This window comes from Thecamonas trahens, assembly GCF_000142905.1.
Source record: "Thecamonas trahens ATCC 50062 unplaced genomic scaffold supercont1.3, whole genome shotgun sequence".
Classification (NCBI taxonomy): domain Eukaryota; order Apusomonadida; family Apusomonadidae; genus Thecamonas; species Thecamonas trahens.
Window position 1 is genome coordinate 499 of NW_013657677.1, and position 18,897 is coordinate 19,395.

The following is an 18,897-nucleotide window of genomic DNA, read 5'->3' on the forward strand; positions in this document are numbered from 1 at the left end:
CACCCCCTTCCCCGCCCCCTCCCATACCGAACCGCTTCCCACGCGGATCTCGTCTGATCCTTCCTTATCCGCATTATTGCATGACTGTATCATTGCTGTCATTGCTGTTTATCAATATCTCCCGCAAGCGCCACCACCACAGGCGCCAACCGTTAGATTCTTCGTCTCTCCAGTCCCCCCCCCCCCCCCCCCCCCTTCCCCACACACTCACCCACCGCCCCTTCCCCTACCTCGGTACGCATGCATGCACTTCAGGGCTCCTTCCCCCCGTTCCTCCTTTCCCGGAGAACACCTGTGCTTCTCTCTGAGTGCGCCCGATTCCGTGCGTCCACTGGTTGGCTAGGTACTCTCCCACCCTCTCCCCCCCCCCCCCCCTTCCCCCGAGTTGCCCTTCTTTCCCTCTCAAACCGACGATGCGCGTTTCGCTGACTTCGGTCGGGCTCTCGCTCCTCGCCCTAATGCTTGTTCTTTCGGTGTTCACCCCCCAGGTGGAGGCCGGCAAGAAGAAGAAAAAGGGCTCGTCGTCGGCGTCGCAGCCAGGCTCGTGCACCACATGCCCTGCGCTCCCTGGCTCGACGTCGAATGACTACCCTACTGTGCCGACGGCCGAGTACGTCGAGCACCTCAAATCGCTCTTCCCTGAGCGGTCGTCTCCGGACCCTGCGCTCATTGCGCCGGGCACAGACCCCAACCTCTACCTTACCTCGGCTGGTACGGTCTCGATCACGTTCCTCCACGAGGGCGCTGGGTACCACAACCAGCTGGGGTACTACCTGTTCGACTCTGCGACGCCGGCCAACATTGTGCCGGGCTCAGAGCGGCTTGTCTGGGCCGACGCCTCGATGCACAAGTGCATCCAGGTAGGGACCAAGACGGTGCTGAACAACGGCAACCCGTTTCCGGCGGGCACGCGCCTCGGCTTTTTCCTCGTCGCCGACGGCCACTGCACCACCGGCGGCAAGGCCACTTTCTACACCCACGACCACCTCAACCCGGACGGCAAACGCCACATCGGCATTGTGACCAACCGGGCCGGGACGTTCTCGTCGTCGACCACCTACACCGTCGGCTTTGAGGATCTGGTCAACCTTGGTGATCGCGACTACAACGACCTCATGTTCTACATCACCACGACGGCTACCGTCGACGAGTCGAACCTGCCGGTCGAGTGCTCGCCGGACTGTGTGCACGGGACGTGCAACTACGAGACCGGCGTGTGCGAGTGTGAGCCCGGTTTCTCGGGCACAACGTGCGAGGTCAAGGGCTGCGTTGACGAGCCATGCGCCGCCGGCGCCGCCTGCTCGGCGGTGACTGGCCGCTGCGAGTGCGTCAACGGCAAGTACGGCCCCGCGTGCGACCAGACCGACAAGTTCTTCTCGTGCTCGTACTCGGACGACCCCAACTCATCTGGGTCGTACAAGTACCCTGTTTGTCACGCCACCAACTCGCTCACTAATCCCTACAATCTGCTCCGGCTGCCCAAGTCGGGCTACCTCAACCACCTTACCAACAAGGCCCACAATGGCAAGCGCTTCCCGGACATCCAGCCGTTCCAGCTCGGCCGGGACTGCTTTGTCTACGACTGCGAGTGCAACCGCATCGCAAAGAGTCAGCTGAAGCTCGGCTCGCTCGCTTACCACACCTGGAACAATGTGCCCGGCAACAACGTGGCGGACCTCACTGCGCTCGCCACCTTCCCGGCCTCGCCCGACGCCGCTTCGTCTCTTTCTTCCTTTGACATCCCGCGCTCGGGCTCGTCGTTTGGCGGCAAGCTTGCCGGCTACCTCGTTCCCAAGCGCTCCGGCACCTACACCTTTTACATCTCGACCGACGACGCCGGTGAGCTCTACCTCTCGCCGTCGCCGCTCGCCCAGGACGCGGTCCTCATCGCATCCAACCCAGGCTGGACCTCGGCCAACCAGTGGAACCGCTACGCTTCGCAAAAGTCGGCTGCGGTCTCTCTGGTTGCCGGCAAGGCATACTACATCGAGTCGCGCTTCAAGCAGGGCTACGGCGGTGTCTCGCACCGGGTCGCCTGGACTGGGCCCGGCTTTAGGTCCATCACCGTCATTTCTGGGGCGTACCTTGCCCCGCTTGTGGTCGGCGAGGAGAACTACCCCATGGCCCCGTGCTCCGGCCACGGCTCGTGCACCGAGGCTTCGGACGACGGCCACGCCATGTGCGCTTGCGAGCCGGGCTTCAACGGCGAGGCCTGTACCGAGATCGGCCCTATCGACTCGTGCCCGGCCTGCCTCAACGGCGGCGAGTGCAAGAACAACGCGTGCGAGTGCCCGCCGGGCTTCTCGGGCGACAGTTGCGAGTGCGACACGGCGTGCACCGGCAACTCGGGCTGCTCTGGCCACGGCGAGTGCAACTGCGACGGCTCGTGCACCTGTGAGCCCGGCTGGTCCGGCGCCGACTGCGCTTGCGCAACCTCGACCGACGCTTGCTCCACTTCGCCCCGCGGTGCCATCACCTTTGAACGCTGGAACAACGTCGGCTCATCCCGCTCGGTCTACGCCCTCCTCCGCAACTCGCGGTACCCGGACTCGCCCGACTTTACGGGCACGCTCTCGCTCTTTGAAGTCCCGCACAACGTTGGTAACTACTATGGCGCCCGCGTCATTGGCTACCTCCACCCCCGACCTCGGGCAAGTACGTCTTCCGCATCGCCGGTAACGACGGTCATGCGCTGTACCTCTCCTCAGATGCCAGCGATGTCAACCTTGCCCTTCTCGCTGGCAACTGGCGCTACACGCCGCGCCGCAACTACGAGGCAAGGTCGTCGTCGACCTCGCGATCGGTCAACCTTGTTGCCGGCCGTACGTACAGGATCATGGCGCTGCTCAAGGAGAGCACCGGCTCGGACCACCTCTCGGTCCAGTGGACCCACCCGCTGCTCGACGGTGAGTATGAGATCATTCCTGGCGCGTACCTCTCGCCCGACTCGAACGACGCCGCGCCCGGCGCCGCCATCTGCTCCGGTCGTGGCTCGTGCTCGTGCGGGATTTGCGCGTGTACCGGCGGCTACACCGGCGAACACTGCGAGTGCGCCCCGTGCGCGCCTGGGTCGTTCAACCCGTCGACACAGGTGTGTGACTGCGGCGAGATCAAGTGCAAGCCCGGGTTTACCGGGCCCGACTGCGGCTGCGCCTCCTGCGAAGATGTGACGTGCCAGTACGACAACCAGTTCTGCCAGTGCGGGACGTGCGCGTGCCTGCCCGGCTACTCGGGCCCGGACTGCTCGTGCGCCTCGTGCGACGACGTCGAGTTTGATCCGGCAACCGCGACCTGCTCGTGCGGCGAGGTCAGTTGCATCAACGGCTACTACGGCGACGACTGCTCCTGCCCGCCGTGCTCGTCGGTCACCTGTGACGCCGGCTTTACCTGCGACACCTCGTCGTGCTCGCAATGTGTGTGTGCATCGGCCATCGACGCCTGTGGTGTGTGCGGCGGCGACGGCTCGTCGTGCTCGGACGTCAACCGGTGCGCCTCGTTTGTTGACTGCGCCCAGTGCTCCGAAATCGCGTCGTGCGGCTGGTGCCCCGAGCTCAACAAGTGTCTCTTCACCGGCGCAGGCACCCGCCCCTCGGACGTGGTCTGCTCCGACTGCCCCAACGAGTGCCAGGTCGGTACCTGCGCGCCACGCAATGCCCCGCCCACCTGCACCGACTCGACCTTTGTCATCGCCGAGGACAATGTCCTCTCCGGCGCGCTCCTCGCCTCGGACCGCGACGGCGATGCCCTGACCCTCACGCTTACGACGCCGCCGTCCTCGGGCACCGTCGTCATCGCGCCCTCGGGCACGACGTTCACCTACACCCCGGCGCTCAACTTTAACGGCGTCGTCACTTTTGAGTACACCGTCTCGGATGGGACAGCGACGGCGCTCGACGGCGCCTGCACGGCTACCATCACCGTCGACCCGGTCAACGACCCGCCGATTGCTGTCTCGCCGTCTCCGTGCCTCGCCGGCGCTGAGGACTTTGCCATCACCGGCACTCTCACGGCCTCGGACCCCGACCTCGTGTGCGCCGGCGGTTCGTACGCCCTCGGCGACTCGATCACCATCACGGGCACTGTCCACGACATGCGGTCGATCCACCCCGACTTTGAGGGCGCTATCGCCTTTGAGCGGAACATCGTCAAGTCGCTCCTCGGCGCTGACAAGAAGCCGGTCTACGGCAACCATCCCGACGGGACCAAGACAACCAAGTCCAAGGCCTTTTTCGACATGTGGTTCAACGACCACGACGAGTACAACATGGCCGGCCCCATCTCGATCACCCTCAGCAACGACAACTCGGGCTCGGCGCGCAAGTTTGGCTTCTGTGACACCTCGTTCTTCCCCATCGACGGCGCCATGCTTGGCAACGAGGGCAACAAGCACAACTACCACTTTTGCGCCGAGTGGCACCTCCAGTTCCAGCACACCGGCGACGCCGACTCGGTCTTCAAGTTCCGCGGCGACGACGACGTCTGGGTCTTTGTCAACAACCGCCTCGCCATCGACCTCGGTGGCGTCCACGGCGCTCGTTCGGCCTCGTTTGACCTCAACGAGATCGCCGACGAGTACGGCCTCGAGGTTGGCGGCGTCTACGACTTTGACTTTTCTTCTGCGAGCGTCACAAGTCGGCCTCGCAGCTTTGCATCCAGAACACCTTCCCCATTGTTGACTGTGCCCTCGCCTACCGCATCGTCTCGCCGCCGTCGCACGGTACCGTCACCGTCGCCGGCAACTCATTCACCTACGTCCCCGACGCCAACTTTGCCGGCGAGGACTCGTTTACCTACGTCGCCTCGGACGGCTCGCTCGACTCGAACATTGCTCGCGTCTGCCTCAACGTCCAGGGCTCGGCCGACCCGCCAACTGCCTACGACCAGGTCTTTACCCTCCAGGAGAACGCTGTCCTCGACAATCACGCTCTGCTTGCCACCGACCCGGACGGCGCTGCCGACGCGCTCACCTACGAGCTGGTCGACCTGCCGGCCCACGGTGACGTGACGGCGCTCAACGCCGCCACCGGTGCTATTGTCTACAAGCCTGACCTCGACTACTTTGGCAAGGACTCGTTCACCTGGCGTGTGACCGACTCGACCGGTCTCGTCTCGCGGCTCGGCACCGCCTCGCTCAACATCATCGGCGTGCCGAACCACGTTCCGCGCGCCCGTGACGCCATCCACACCATCCGCGAGGACACTGTCCTCCGCGCCACCATGTATGGCTTTGACTCGGATGCCGGTGACCAGTTGTACTTTGACGTTGTCGAGCTCCCAACCCGCGGCAAGCTCGCGTATGACGGCCTCAAGGGCACCTTTACGTACACACCCAAGGCCAATGACGACACCTCGGACGCCTTTGTCTACACCGTCTCGGACGGCAAGGCCACGTCGAACCGTGCCACCGTCGAGATCGTGCTCTCTGCCGTCAACGACGCCCCGGTTCCAGCGCCGCTGGCCTTTTCCACCAAGCAGAACACTGCGTACTCGGGCACGCTCTCTGCACGCGACGTCGACGTTCCGCTCGACGACCTCACCTTTTCGCTGGCGGCTTCGCCGCGGTCGGGCTCGGTCTCGATCGATCCGTCCGGCGACTTTGTTTACACGCCGCGGACTGGCTTCTCGGGCCGCGACGCGTTTACCTTTAACGTCTACGACGGCTTTGCCAACTCGGCCTCGCCCGGTCGGGTCACCATCTCGGTCGTCGACGTCAACGACCCGCCGACGGCCTCAGGCCTCGCCGCCGACACCAAAGAGAACATCCCGGTCTCGTTTGCGCTGCAGTGCGGCGACCCCGATGTCGGCGACACCGTAACCGGCCGCCTCGTCTCGTCACCGCCGTCCGGCTCGACCGCCACCCTTCGTAGCGGCGGCCTCTCGGTCCGGTACGTGCCCAAGGCCGGCTTTGTCGGCACCGACAACTTTGAGTACGAGTGCATCGATGCTGCTGGTGCCACCTCGGCGTCGGCACCGATCAAGGTCATTGTGGCAAACGTCAACCACGTGCCGACCACGTCGAACGCCGCGTTCTCGGTTCTGGAGAACGCGCCTGTTGCTACCTTTGCTCTCGAGGCTGCCGACGTCGACGTCGGCGAGTCGCTCACCTTCCGCCTCGCCCCGTCGACTCCGAACGGCCCGCGCAACGCCAAATCGTTTGCCCTCGACGCCACCGCCGGCACCTTTACGTACGCCCCGCGGACCGACTACTTTGGCACCGACTCGTTCTCGTTTGTTGTCACCGACTCGACTGGTCTCACCTCGCGGACTGCCGGCCGTGTGACCATCACCGTCGTCCCACCGGCCAACCACCTCCCGCGGACTGCGCCGGCCACAGGCACCACCGCCGAGGATACTGAGCTCGTGCTCACTCTTGTCGGCACCGACCAGGACGCCGACGACACCCTCGTCTTTTCGATCGTCCGCGAGCCAGTCCATGCCGCCGCGGTCTCGCTCGACAAGGCCAGTGGCCGTTTGTACTACCTCCCGTCACCCGGCTTTGCCGGCGACGACTCGCTCGCCTACACCGTCACCGACTCGGCGTCGGCGTCGGCAACACCTGCCACCGTTACCATCACGGTGAGCCCGGTCAACGACCCGCCGGTTGTCGCCGACTCGCGCGTCGAGACCGCCGAGGACACCCCGGTCTCGGCGGCGCTCTCGGGCTCGGACGAAGACTCGGCGGCGCTTACCTTTTCGATCCTCGCGCAGCCGACCCATGGTGCCGTCGTCCTTGACTCGGCCGCCACTGGCGCGTTCACCTACACCCCAAGTGCGCAGTACTATGGTCCGGACTCGTTCACCTTTACCGTGGTCGACAGCGACGGCGCCCGCGCGCTTGCACCGGCCAAGGTCTACATCGCCATCACCGCCGCCAACGACCCGCCAGTCGCCATCGACGGCTCTCTGGAGTGTGCCGAAAACTCGCCTGGCTGCTCTTACACTATGGCTGTCGAGGACGTCGACTCAAAGGTTGTCTCGTGCGTTGTGACCTCGCGCCCGGCCAACGGCCAGCTCCTCGTCAAGTACGATCCAGCGCTCTTCCGCGCCTCGCGTGACGAGGACATTGCCGCTTTCACTTCAGCACCCAAGGCCGGCTCCGCCAAGGCCTCCAAGGGCTCCAAGGCCTCCAAGGGCTCCAAGGCCTCCAAGGGCTCCAAGGCCAAGACGGGCTCCAAGGGCTCGGGCTCGCGCGCCAAAAACTCGGCGGCCTCCAAGGCCAAGTTCTCGTCGCGCAAAAACTCAAAGCGGGCGGGCGACCAGGCCCCGATCTGCCCGACCAACCTCGCATCGATGACCGACGCGCAAATTCTGGCTTACTTTGCTGACAAGGGCTCGCGCAAGGGTAACTCGGCCGGCTCGTCGTCCAAGAACTCGCGCCAGGCCTCGTACTCGTCGTCCAACTCGGCGCCAATCCAGTGCAGCAACCCGCCTCAGGCGCACAAGGTCTACGTCTGCCACGCCACGTCGTCGACCAAGAACCCGTACGTCCGGCTCTCGGTCGCGCGCTCGTCTCTCGAGGCGGGTCACGTCATTGGCGAGTCCCATTCGGGCTCGGGCAACGTCGACCTCCTTCCTGGTGGCGACTCGGGTCTCGACTGCAACTGTAATGTTGTTGACTCGCCCAAGGCCAAGTCCTCGGAAAAGGCCAAGTCGAAGCTCAAGGCCAGCAAGGCGGCCAAGGCTGCGCTGCTGGCCTGCCGTGCCGCCGCGCTCCCGACCCCGACCACGGTCGCGCCGCGGTGCGCGCTCCCTTCGCTCATCTCGAACCGGTTCATCTGCATCGGCACCAACTCGGCGTCGAACCCTTACACCAAGGTTGAGGTCTCGATCGACGAGCGCAACGAGCTCCTCGTCGGTTCCGGTGCTGGCTCCGACAAGGGCTCCAACAAGGGCTCCAAGAAGAGCTCCAAGTCGAAGAAGCCCAAGGGCTCTGGCTCGAAGAAGTCATCACGCGACCGCGACGCCGACGAGGTCGACGCCTCCAAAAAGGCCAAGCGGTCGTCGGACAAGACCAAGTCCGAGAAGGAAAACTCCAAGTGGTTCAACTCGAACGACAAGAGCTCCAAGCAGAAGAAGAGCGCCAAGTCCTCGGGCTCACGCTCGCGCAAGGCCAAGTCGAACAAGTCGAACAAGGTCTCATCGGCCAAGACTTCCGGTGAGAAGCGCAAGGCTCAGACTCCGCGGAGCACCCGGTACCCGCCGGTCCGCCCGGGCACGGCCGGCCTCGACTGCAACTGTAAGCCCATTGCCTGCACCGTCACTTATGTGCCGGACAGCGAGTTCTGCGGCTCTGACGCGTGGCAGTTTGTTGGCTCGGACGGCGCCGCGTCGTCGCCGTCGGCGGCGACTGTCTCGGTTTCAGTCCCGTGCCCGTCGAACCGGGCGCCGCGCGCACACTCGGCCTCGTTCTCTACCGCAGAAGACACGCCGCTCGCGGGCGCGGTCGCTTCGGCCACCGACAACGACGGTGATGCTCTCACCTTTGTGGTCGTCTCGCCGCCGCGCCACGCCGCCGTCTTTAACCTCGCCGCTGACGGCACCATCACCTACACACCGGCTGCCGACTACCACGGCGCCGACTCGTTCCTGTTCAAGGCCAACGACGGCTCGGTCGACTCGTCGGTTGCCAAGATCTCACTCACCGTGACGCCGGTCAACGACCCGCCAGTGGCGGCCTCGAACGCGCTCTCCACGCTCGAGGATACTCCGATCTCGTCGTCGCTCCGTGCCACCGACGCCGACGGCGACACGCCGCTGGTCTACACCATTGTCACGCCGCCGACCTCTGGTCGTGTCACCATGGGCTCGCGCCCCGGCGCTTTCACCTACACCCCGTCGGCCGACTACAACGGTGACGACTCGTTCACCTTTACTGCCTCGGACGGGAGTGCGGACTCGGGCACCGCCACCGTTACCATCACAGTGGGCCCGGTCAACGACCCGCCCACCGCCGCCGACGCTACGGTCAACATCGACGAGCTCCCGCGAGTCGCGCATGCGCTCGCGCTCACCGCCGCTGACGTCGACGGCGATGCCCTCACTTTCACCGTTGTCTCGGGCCCGTCGTCTGGCGTCATCGCGTCCTTCGACGCCGCGTCCGGCACCTTTGACTACACACCCAACGTGGACTTTTTCGGCAAGGACGCGATCCGGTTCCTGGTCACCGACGCCGACGGCGCGTCGTCGTCTCGCGCAACGCTCACCGTCAACGTTGTTCCGCCGGACAACCACATTCCGCGCACCGCCGACGCCTCGTACACCATCGACGAGGACCAGGTGCTCGACGCCAAGCTTGTGGGCACCGACCAGGACGCGTTTGATCGCGCCAAGCTCACCTTTGCCAAGACGAGCGGCCCGGCCTTTGCCGTTGTCGACTCGGCGACTGGAAAGCTCACCTTTACTCCGCCAGCCCACGTCAACGGCGCCTTTGTGGTCAGCTACGCGGTGACCGACCCACAGGGCGCGACGTCGACAACCGACGGCAACATCGCAATCACGGTCAAGCCGGTCAACGACCGCCCGACCGCCACACCGGGCTCCGACTCGACCGACGAGGACACGCCCGCTCTTCTCACGCTGGCTTGCACCGACGTCGACGGCGACGCCATCGCTGCGTACACCATCACACGCGTTCCGGCGCACGGCTCCATCGTCCGCACTCCGGCAGGCTCCATCGCCGAGTTTACTTACACCCCGGACGCCGACTACAACGGGGCAGACACGTTCTACTTCCGCTGCTCCGACGGTTCGCTCGCGTCAGAGCCGGCTGCATTTGCCCTTACCGTCACCGCCGTCAACGACAAGCCGGTCGCCACGCCGGCGACCATGACCTGTGACCAGGGCTCAAACAACACTCTCCAGCTCCTGGCCACTGACCCCGAGGGCTCGGTCCTCACGTACACGCTCACCTCGCTTGCGATGATTCCTGACGTCGGCATCGGCTCACTCGACTCGAGCTCTGGTGTGTTCACCTTTAGCTCGGCTGGTGCCAACGCAGACCCCGCGTCGTTCACCTACACAGTCTCGGATGGCGTCCTTGTCTCGGACCCGGCGACTATCGACGTGACCATCACCAACGGGTTCTCGGCGCCAGTCGGCGCCGACGCCTCGGTCTCGACGCCCGAGGACACGCTGCTCAAGACGCAGCTGTCTGGCACCGACGATGATGGCGACAAGCTCTCATTCTACCTGGTTGGTGCGCCGCGGCACGCTGCCCGCGTCATGGTCAACCGCGACACGGGCGTGCTCTCGTACCTTCCGACAGCCAACTACGTCGGCAGTGACTCGCTCTCATACAAGATTGTCGATCGCAAAGCAACTTCGGACATCCATGTCGTCTCCATCACCGTCACTGCTGTCAACGACCCGCCGGTCCTCGCCGGTGACGCCTTTGCTACGCCCGAGGACACGCCGGTCACGCTCGACTTTATTGCCTCGGACATTGACGGCGACGACCTCACCTTTACGCTGGTCACCCCGCCGTCCCACGGTGGAGTCAGCATTGACGACGCTGCCGACTCGTACACCTACACACCGGATGCCGACTACGCCGGCACCGACTCCTTTGTGGTCTCGGCCTCGGACGGGAGCGCGACGTCGGGCAACGCCCGCATTCGCGTCAGGGTCGAGCCGCGCAACGACATCCCGGTCTGCGCCAACGCACACTTTGTGGTGCCCGAAGGCGCGTCCCGTGCCAAGCTTACCATGGCGGCGACCGACGTCGATGCTGGCGACCGGCTCACTTACACCATTGTGGCCGGGCCGAACTTTGGCACTCTTACTGGTGTCAACTCAGGCTCGGCAAACGTCCGCTACACTCCGAACCGCGACTACTTTGGCGCCGACAAGTTCTCGTTCTTTGTCACCGACTCGGACGGCGCGGTCTGCTCGGTCTCAAACGTCACTATCGACGTCGACCCGCCGGCCAACCATCTCCCGCGCTGCCTCCCGGCCCAGCTCACTCTGGACGAGGACGAGGACTTTGTCGCCAAGGCCTTTGTCCTCTCGGGCACCGACCAAGACACCGACCAGACGCTCACCTTTACGCTGACCTCGGCGCCGCCGGCCGGTGTTTCCGGCTTTGCCATCGACTCGGCTGCCGGCGCGCTCTCTGGCTCGCTGGATGCTGACTACGCCGGCAAGTCGTCGTTCACCTTTAAGGTCTGCGACTCGTTCGCTCCGTCGGCCTGCTCGGCGAGAGAGTGCAGCGGTGTGCTGCTCGTGACGCCGGTCAACGACGCGCCGGTCGCGGCCGACGACTCGCTCGTGACCAACGAGGACACTGCCGCCCGCGGCGTGCTCTCGTGCTCGGACGCAGAGGACGGGGACAAGCTTTCCAAGTTCTCGGTTACTGCGGCCGGCTCGGGGACTGTGGTCCTCGGCTCGCGCGGCGGGTACACCTACACGCCGAACGCAAACGTCTTTGGCACCGATGCGTTTACCTTTAAGTGCACCGACTCGGCAGGCGTCGCCTCCAACTCGGGCACCATCTCGGTGACGATCAACTCGGTCAACGACGTGCCTGTTGCGCTTGCCGACACGCTCACGGTGGACGAGAATGCGCCGCCGACGCAGATCACGCTCCTCGGGCGCGACGCGGACGTGGACGACTCGCTCACCTTTGCCATTGCCTCGCCGCCGGCCAAGGGCACAGCGACAATCGATGCGGCGACCGGCATCCTCACGTACACGCCCAAGGTCGACACGTGGGGCGCCGACTCGCTCACCTTTACGGTCTTCGACGGGACGGCCACGTCGGCGCCGGCCAAGTTGGCGATCACCATCGTGCCGCCGGCGAACCACATTCCGCGGTCGGCCAACGCGACGCTTGTTGTCGACGAGGACACGACCGGACGGGTCGGCCTCGTCGGCACAGACCTCGACCGTGGCGACTCGCTCACCTTTGTCCTCCGCGCCAAGCCGGCGCACGCCTCGCGCGTCGCGCTCAACTCGCGCAACGGCATGCTCCAGTACCGGGCCGCGGCCAACTTCCACGGCTCGGACTCGCTGACGTACGTCGTCTTTGACGGCACCGCCTACTCGACCGAGGCCTTTGTCACCATCACGGTGCTCCCGGTCAACGACCGTCCGGTGGCGTCGAGTGACTCGGCCGCGGTCGATGAGGATGGCGTCCTCTCGGACGAGCTGACCGGCAACGATGTCGACGACCTTCCGTCGGCGCTGACATACACCATCACCAGCGGCCCGCGCTTTGGCGCGGTGGCGCTCATCGGCTCCGGCCCGGCGTTCAGCTACACGCCCGAAGCCAACTTCCACGGCTCGGACCGCTTCACCTTTAGCGTCACCGACGCTGCAGGCTCGGTCTCGCAGCCGGCGACGTTCTCGATCACAGTGGTGCCGGTCAACGACCCGCCGACCACGAGCAGTTGCGCGTTCAAGGTCAACGAGAACTCGGGCTTCTTTGGCCGCGGTAACCGGCTCGTCCTCCCGGCGACCGACATCGATACCGCCCCGCGCGACACGCTCACCTTTGAGCTCCTCGACACCTCGGGTGTCGGCGAGGGCGAGCTTGGCTTTGCCGACGAGGTCCGTGGCCGCATCTTTGCAGCGCGCTCGTCGTGCGGCAAGCCGGCCGACGGCAGCCGCAAGCTCTTTGTCTGCCGCCCGGTCGACGACGCTGGCTCGGCCTTTACCCGGGTCGCGGTCACTCGCCGCGAAGCGCGCGACTACCAGCGGCTGCTCAGCACGCCGCCCAAGGTGGCGGAAATTGGTGCGCTGCTCGACCCGTCGGCGACCGACGAGTTTGTGCTCGCCACCGCCGACTCGGACGACGACACCGACGCTGCCACCTTTGCGTCGCAAGTCGCCTCGCAGGTTGCGCCAGGTACCAACGGCCTCGACTGCAACTGTGACCCGCTGCCTGCCGACGAGGTCGAGACCACCGAGCCGAGCAACGCCCGCGCCGGTACGACCTCTCGCAACCGCGGCGTGCTCCGCTTCCGCCCGGTGCGCGAGTTCTTCTCGCCGCCGACGCTCTCGTTTGTGTACCGGGTGTGCGACGGCTCTGCCTGCTCGCAGGCCACGACCTGTACCATCGAGGTGGTCTCGCGCGGCAACCACCGCCCGCGCGGTGCCAACGCGCTGGTGTGGACCGATGAGGACACCGCGATTGCGCCGCTGCAGCTGGTTGGGACCGACGCTGATGGCGACGACCTGACCTTTGCGCTCCACCGCGCCGCGCGCTCCGGCTCCGCTGTCGTGTCATCCAGCGGTGTCCTCACTTACACGCCTGCCGCCGACTTTAATGGTCGTGATCGGGTGTGGTATACGGTGAGTGACGGCAAAAGACGTCGCGGCCAAAGAAGGTGCTCATCCTTGTGCGCCCAGTCAACGACCCGCCCGTGGCGGTCGACGGCTCGGCGACTCTGGACGAGGATACTGTCCTCCGCGCTGCCTTTGTGTGCAACGACATCGAGTCGCGCGGCAACCCATGCCGCTGGTGGCGGACTCGCCTCTCCAAGTGGGTCAACGTCACCAACAGCGCGGGCGTGCCCGAGTGGCGCCGCGTCCGCGCCGAGGCACGCATCGCGCTCTCGGCCTACTTCCGCGCCGCCGACTGCGGCCGCCGCCTCGAGGTCACTGTCCTCGACGCCCCGAAGAACGGTACCGTCGCTCCGCGGTGGTACGCCGACTGGCTGTGGGAGGGCGACTCGGTGTGGACCAAGTGGGGTTGGGAGAAGAAGGAGGGCAAGTACTGGCGCGGCCGCTTCCGCTACACGCCGCAGCCACACTTTGCCGGCATCGACACGGTCACCTTCCAGTGCACCGACGGCGATGCCGTCTCCAACACCGCCACATTTACCTTTAACGTGGCGCCCGTCAACGACCGCCCGGTCGGCGTTCCCTCGCGATTCACCGTGCCCGAGAACTCGGGCCCGGTCGTCTTCCAGCTCGAGGGCAACGACGTCGACGGCGACGTGCTTAGCTACGCGCTTGTCGCCGGCCCGTCCAAGGCTGCCACCCCGCCGATCCTCGACACGGCCACTGGCGCACTGACCTACACGCCGGCGACGGACGTGTGGGGCGATGATGGAATCACATTTACCGTCTCGGACGGCGTCCTCACCTCGCGGGTGGTCAAGGCGCAGATCACCATTGTGCCGCCCGACAACCACCTGCCGCGGACAGCTGACGGTAACTTTACCACATTTGAGGACACCCGCCTTCGCGGTGGCCTCGTCGGCACCGACCAGGACTCGCAGGACGAGCTCGCGTTTACCGTCGACACGCCACCGAGCCACGCCGCCGAGTTCCAACTCATTCGCGACCGCAAGCAGGGTCAGACCTTTATGTACAAGCCGAAGCCCGACTACAACGGCGTCGACTCGTTCACTTACCACGTCAACGACGGGACTGCCGACTCGGCGCCCGCCACCGTCACCATTCACATCCTGCCTGTCAACGACGCACCGACTGCTTCGCCGGCTTCGGGCTCGACGCCCGAGGACACCCCGCTCTCGGCTTCACTCTCCGGCTCGGACCCCGAGGCCGACACGCTCTCGTTCCGGCTCGCGCGCGGCATCCGCCCGGCCGCTGCCGGTTCGGTCAGCATCGACGCGGCAACCGGGCTCTACACCTTTGTGCCGGCTGCCGACTACGTCGGGAGCGCCACGTTTTACTTTACCGTCTTTGACGGTGCTCTCAACTCGGCCCGCGCGCTCGTGACGCTTGAGGTGAGCCCGGTCAACGACGCTCCGGTGGCTGCCGACTCGACGCTCTCGGTCGATGAGAACGGGCCCATCTCGCGCAGCCGTGTGCTCGCGACGGACGTTGATGCTGGTGACTTGCTCACCTACACCGTGGTTGCTGGGCCGAGCTCGGCGGCCTCGTTTGAGCTCAACGTGGCCAACGGCGCGTTTGCCTACAAGCCTGCGGTCGACACCTGGGGCACCGACTCGTTCACCTTTACCGCCACCGACGCTGACGGCGCCGTTTCCAACGTCGGCACGGTCACAGTCTACATTGTGCCACCGGACAACCACATTCCGCGCACGCTCTCTGGCCGCCTCCTCCTCGACGAGGACACGACTGCGAGCAAGCAGCTTGTCGGGACCGACTTTGATGAGGACGACGTGCTCTCGTTCCACATTCAGGAGCCGCCACGCCACGCCAAGGCCTTCCATCTCGACGAGGCCACCGGTGCTTTTCCTACTCGCCGATGGTCAACTACAACGGCGACGACAGCGTGACGTACTACGTCAACGACGGGCAGGCCAACTCGCTTGTCTCGACCATCACCATTGCCGTCGAGCCGGTCAACGACGCGCCGGTTCCCGCCGACGCCTCCTTCCGAACTGCCGAGGATACACCCGTGACCGGGACTCTGGTCTGCGCCGACGTCGAAGGCGAGGCGCTGACCTTTGCCGTCGTGGATGAGCCGGCCGCCGGCACCGCGTCGGTCGAGACGGCGCCGCAGGAGGATGGCGCTGTGGTCTTTACCTACTCGCCGGCGCCCAACGCCCACGGCCGCGACACGTTCACCTTTTCGTGCACCGACGGCTCGGGTGCCGTCTCGGCCTCGGTCGGATCCGTCGTCATCCGCGTCACGCCGGCCAACGACGTGCCGACCGCCGACAACGTCGAGCTAGTCTTTGACGAGCTTCCTCGCAAGGCCCACGAGTTCCAGCTCGCCGGCAGCGACGTCGACGGCAACGCGCTGACCTACACGGTTGCGGTCGCTCCGGGCCGCGGCACAGTCTCGTCGTTTGACCCGCGCTCCGGCTCGGGTGTCTACCTCGCCGACGTCGACGTCTGGGGCACCGACACGCTTGTGTACTCGGTGACCGATACCGAGGGTGCCACCTCGTCGCTCGCCACGCTCACCATCACCATCGTTCCGCCGGCCAACCACCTCCCGCGGTCGGCCTCGGCTGCGTTTGAGACGACCGAAACGTGCCGCTCGCCGCAGGCGCAGCCCTCTACGGCTTTGACGTCGACGCTGACGACACGCTCACTTGGGCCTTTGTCACGCCGCCCTCGCTCGCGGCGTCGGCCGTGGTCGACCCGGCCACCGGTGCGCTCTCGTACACGCCGGCTGCCGATGCCTTTGGTGTCGACACCTTTAGCTACAAGGTGACCGACTCGGCCGGCGGCGAGTCGCGCGTGGCGATCGTCACGCTCACCATCAAGCCGGTCAACGACGCGCCAGTGGCGTCCGACGACGCCTTTACCCTCGCTGAGGACGCTGTCGGCTTCTCTGCTGGCCTCACCGCCTCGGACGTCGACTCGCCGCGGTCGGACCTCGTCTATCGAGTCCGTAACGCGCCGCAGTTTGGCTCGGTCGTTCTTCGCGGTGCCAACTTTGTGTACTCGCCTGACGGCGACTACCATGGCGCCGACTCGTTCACCTTTGCCGTCTCCGACGGCATCGCCACCTCGACGCCGGCCACGATCTCGCTCACCATCACGCCGGTCAACGACGCTCCGGTCGCGACCGACGGCGAGTTCTCGGTTGCCGAGAACGGCGCGCCGGTCGTGTTCACCCTGACCGGCACCGACGCCGACTCGGACCCGCTCATCTTTGCGCTCTCCGGTGCGACGCCGATGCGCGGCTCGGTCGTTCTCCTTGATGCTGGTGCCGGTATCGTCGAGTACACGCCGAGCACCGACGTGTGGGGCAGCGACTCGTTCGAATTCTCGGTCTCGGACGGCAGCGCCGTGTCGGCCAAGCTCGGCTCGGTTGCGGTCACCATTGTGCCGCCGGCAAACCACATCCCGCGGTCGCGCCCGGCTGTGGTCTACACTAACGAAGACACTCCAGTCTCGCTCGTTCTCTACGGCACCGACCAGGACGTCGACGACGACCTCCAGTTTGTGCTGCAGGACACAGCGTCGCCGCTTGCCGGCGTTGTCTCGCTCGAGGCCTACAACGGTAGGCTCCGGTTTGTGCCTGACGCCCACTTCCACGGCAACACCTCTATCCTCTACACTGTCGCCGACTCGGCCGGTGGCGTCTCGGGCGCTGCCGAGGTCGTCTTTGTCGTCGCGCCGGTCAACGACGCGCCGACGGCTACGCCGGGCAGTGCCACCATCGACGAGGACACTCCGCACTCGGACGTGGTGCTCGGCAATGATGTCGACGGCGAGGCGCCGTCGTATGTCGTCACCGGCGCGCCGCTGTACGGCTCGCTCACCGCGTTTGACGCCGCCACCGGTGCATTCACCTACGTGCCGAACGCGCACTTCCACGGCCGCGACGCGTTTGCCTTTGTCGCCCGCGACGCTGCTGGTGCCTTCAGCTCGGCCACCCACTACAGCCTCACGGTGGTGCCGGTCAACGACGTGCCAGTCGCGTCGCCGCTGGAGATCTCGGTGCCTGAGGACTCGGAGCCGGTCCCTGTCGTCCACTCGGTGGTCGACGCCGACGGCGACGCGCTCTTCCTTGTCGTCGAGCAGCCGCCGGCCTTTGGTCGCGTCAAGCTCTTCAACACCAACGGCCCGCTCTCGTCGGCACCCAACTGCGCCGCGCCGCCGGCCGCCGACTCGGTCTACATGTGTGTGGCCAAGACGGCGTCGACGTCGCGCGAGGCGGTGGCCATCTCGCAGGAGCCGGCGTCGAGCCAGCAGGGCACGGCCTCGCCGACCTCGCCGTTCAAGAAGCGGCTCATCCGCAAGTCGGAGCTCGAGTCCGACCGTGCCGCCCGCCGCGAGCGCGACGGCGACACAGGCCTGCCTGACATTGTGCCGGGCACACTGGGCCTCAACTGCGCTTGCCAGCCAGTCCCGCTCGTCGGCTTCTACAAGCCCAACACCGACTTCTTTGGCACCGACGCGTACTCGGTCAAGGCCTTTGATGGCACCGCCTGGTCCAACGTGGCCACCGTTACCATCACTGTCGTCCCGCCGGCCAACCACATTCCGCGGACCGCCCCGCTCCGCATCGGCACGTCCGAAGACACCCCGACCGGCGGCGCGCTTGTCGGCACCGACCAGGACGTCGACGATACGCTCACCTGGAACGTTGCCACCCCCGGCTCGCTTGGCTCGCTCGCCCTCGACTCGGCAACCGGCTCGTTTGTGTACACCCCGAACTCGAATGCGTGCGGCACCGACAGCCTCAGTTACACTGTCACCGATGGCATTGCCACCTCGGAGCCGTCGCCTCTGATTGTTGACATTGCGTGCGTCAACGATGCGCCGACTGCCGCACCCGTCGCCGACTCGACGCCCGAGGACACCCCGCTTACTGGGATGCTCAGCTGCGCCGACATCGACTCGCAAGCCGTCGTTCACACTATCGTCGGCCTCCCGGTCTCGGGCTCGGTCGTGCTCTCGTCGGCCGACGGCTCGTCGCCGGCCTTTGTCTACACCCCGACGGCCAACTTTAACGGCGCCGACTCGTTTACCTACAAGTGCTTTGACGGTGAGCGCTACTCGAGCGAGGCCACCGTCTCGCTCACAGTGACACCGGTCAACGATGCTCCGGTGGCGTCTTACTCGACTCTCTCGCTCCCGGAGAATGGCCCAGTCACCCTCGGCCAGCTCGTGGCGTCGGACGTCGACGGCGACGCGCTCACCTACGTCATCTTTGCCGCCAAGGGCGAGCCAGCAAAGGCCAAGGTCTTCACCCTTGTCTCGGCCTCGTCGGGTACCTTTAACTACCAGCCGGTGGTTGATGTTTGGGGCGCAGACGTGTTCCGCTTCTACGTCGTTGACGCCAGCGGCGCGCAGTCCAACGTTGCCACCTGTGCCATCACCATCGTGCCGCCGGTGAACCACCTGCCACGGACCGCCAATGCCACGTTCTCGGTGCCCGAGGAAGAGACCCTGGTCGCCCCGCTTGTCGGCACCGACCTCGACAACGAGCCGCTCACCTTTCGGTCGTTTCTGCTCCGGCGAACGGCGTTGCCGTCATCGACCCGGTCACCGGCAAGCTGA

The 18,897-nt window shown here is 65.7% G+C and overlaps 1 protein-coding gene across 1 annotated transcript in view; it reads left to right on the top strand.

The window, feature by feature from the left end:
- Nucleotides 1-413: 413 nt before the first annotated feature.
- The window catches only part of AMSG_00600 (uncharacterized protein), a gene marked incomplete at both ends in the record, with an annotated part of 50,705 nt that continues 32,221 nt past the window's right edge, over nt 414-18,897 (top strand). The window contains 6 exons of the mRNA XM_013906883.1: nt 414-2,621; nt 2,657-4,624; nt 4,657-13,278; nt 13,308-15,181; nt 15,205-15,815; nt 15,902-18,881. Coding sequence (XP_013762337.1) covers nt 414-2,621; nt 2,657-4,624; nt 4,657-13,278; nt 13,308-15,181; nt 15,205-15,815; nt 15,902-18,881 — 18,263 coding nt within the window. The remainder of the gene's footprint in view (nt 2,622-2,656; nt 4,625-4,656; nt 13,279-13,307; nt 15,182-15,204; nt 15,816-15,901; nt 18,882-18,897) is intronic.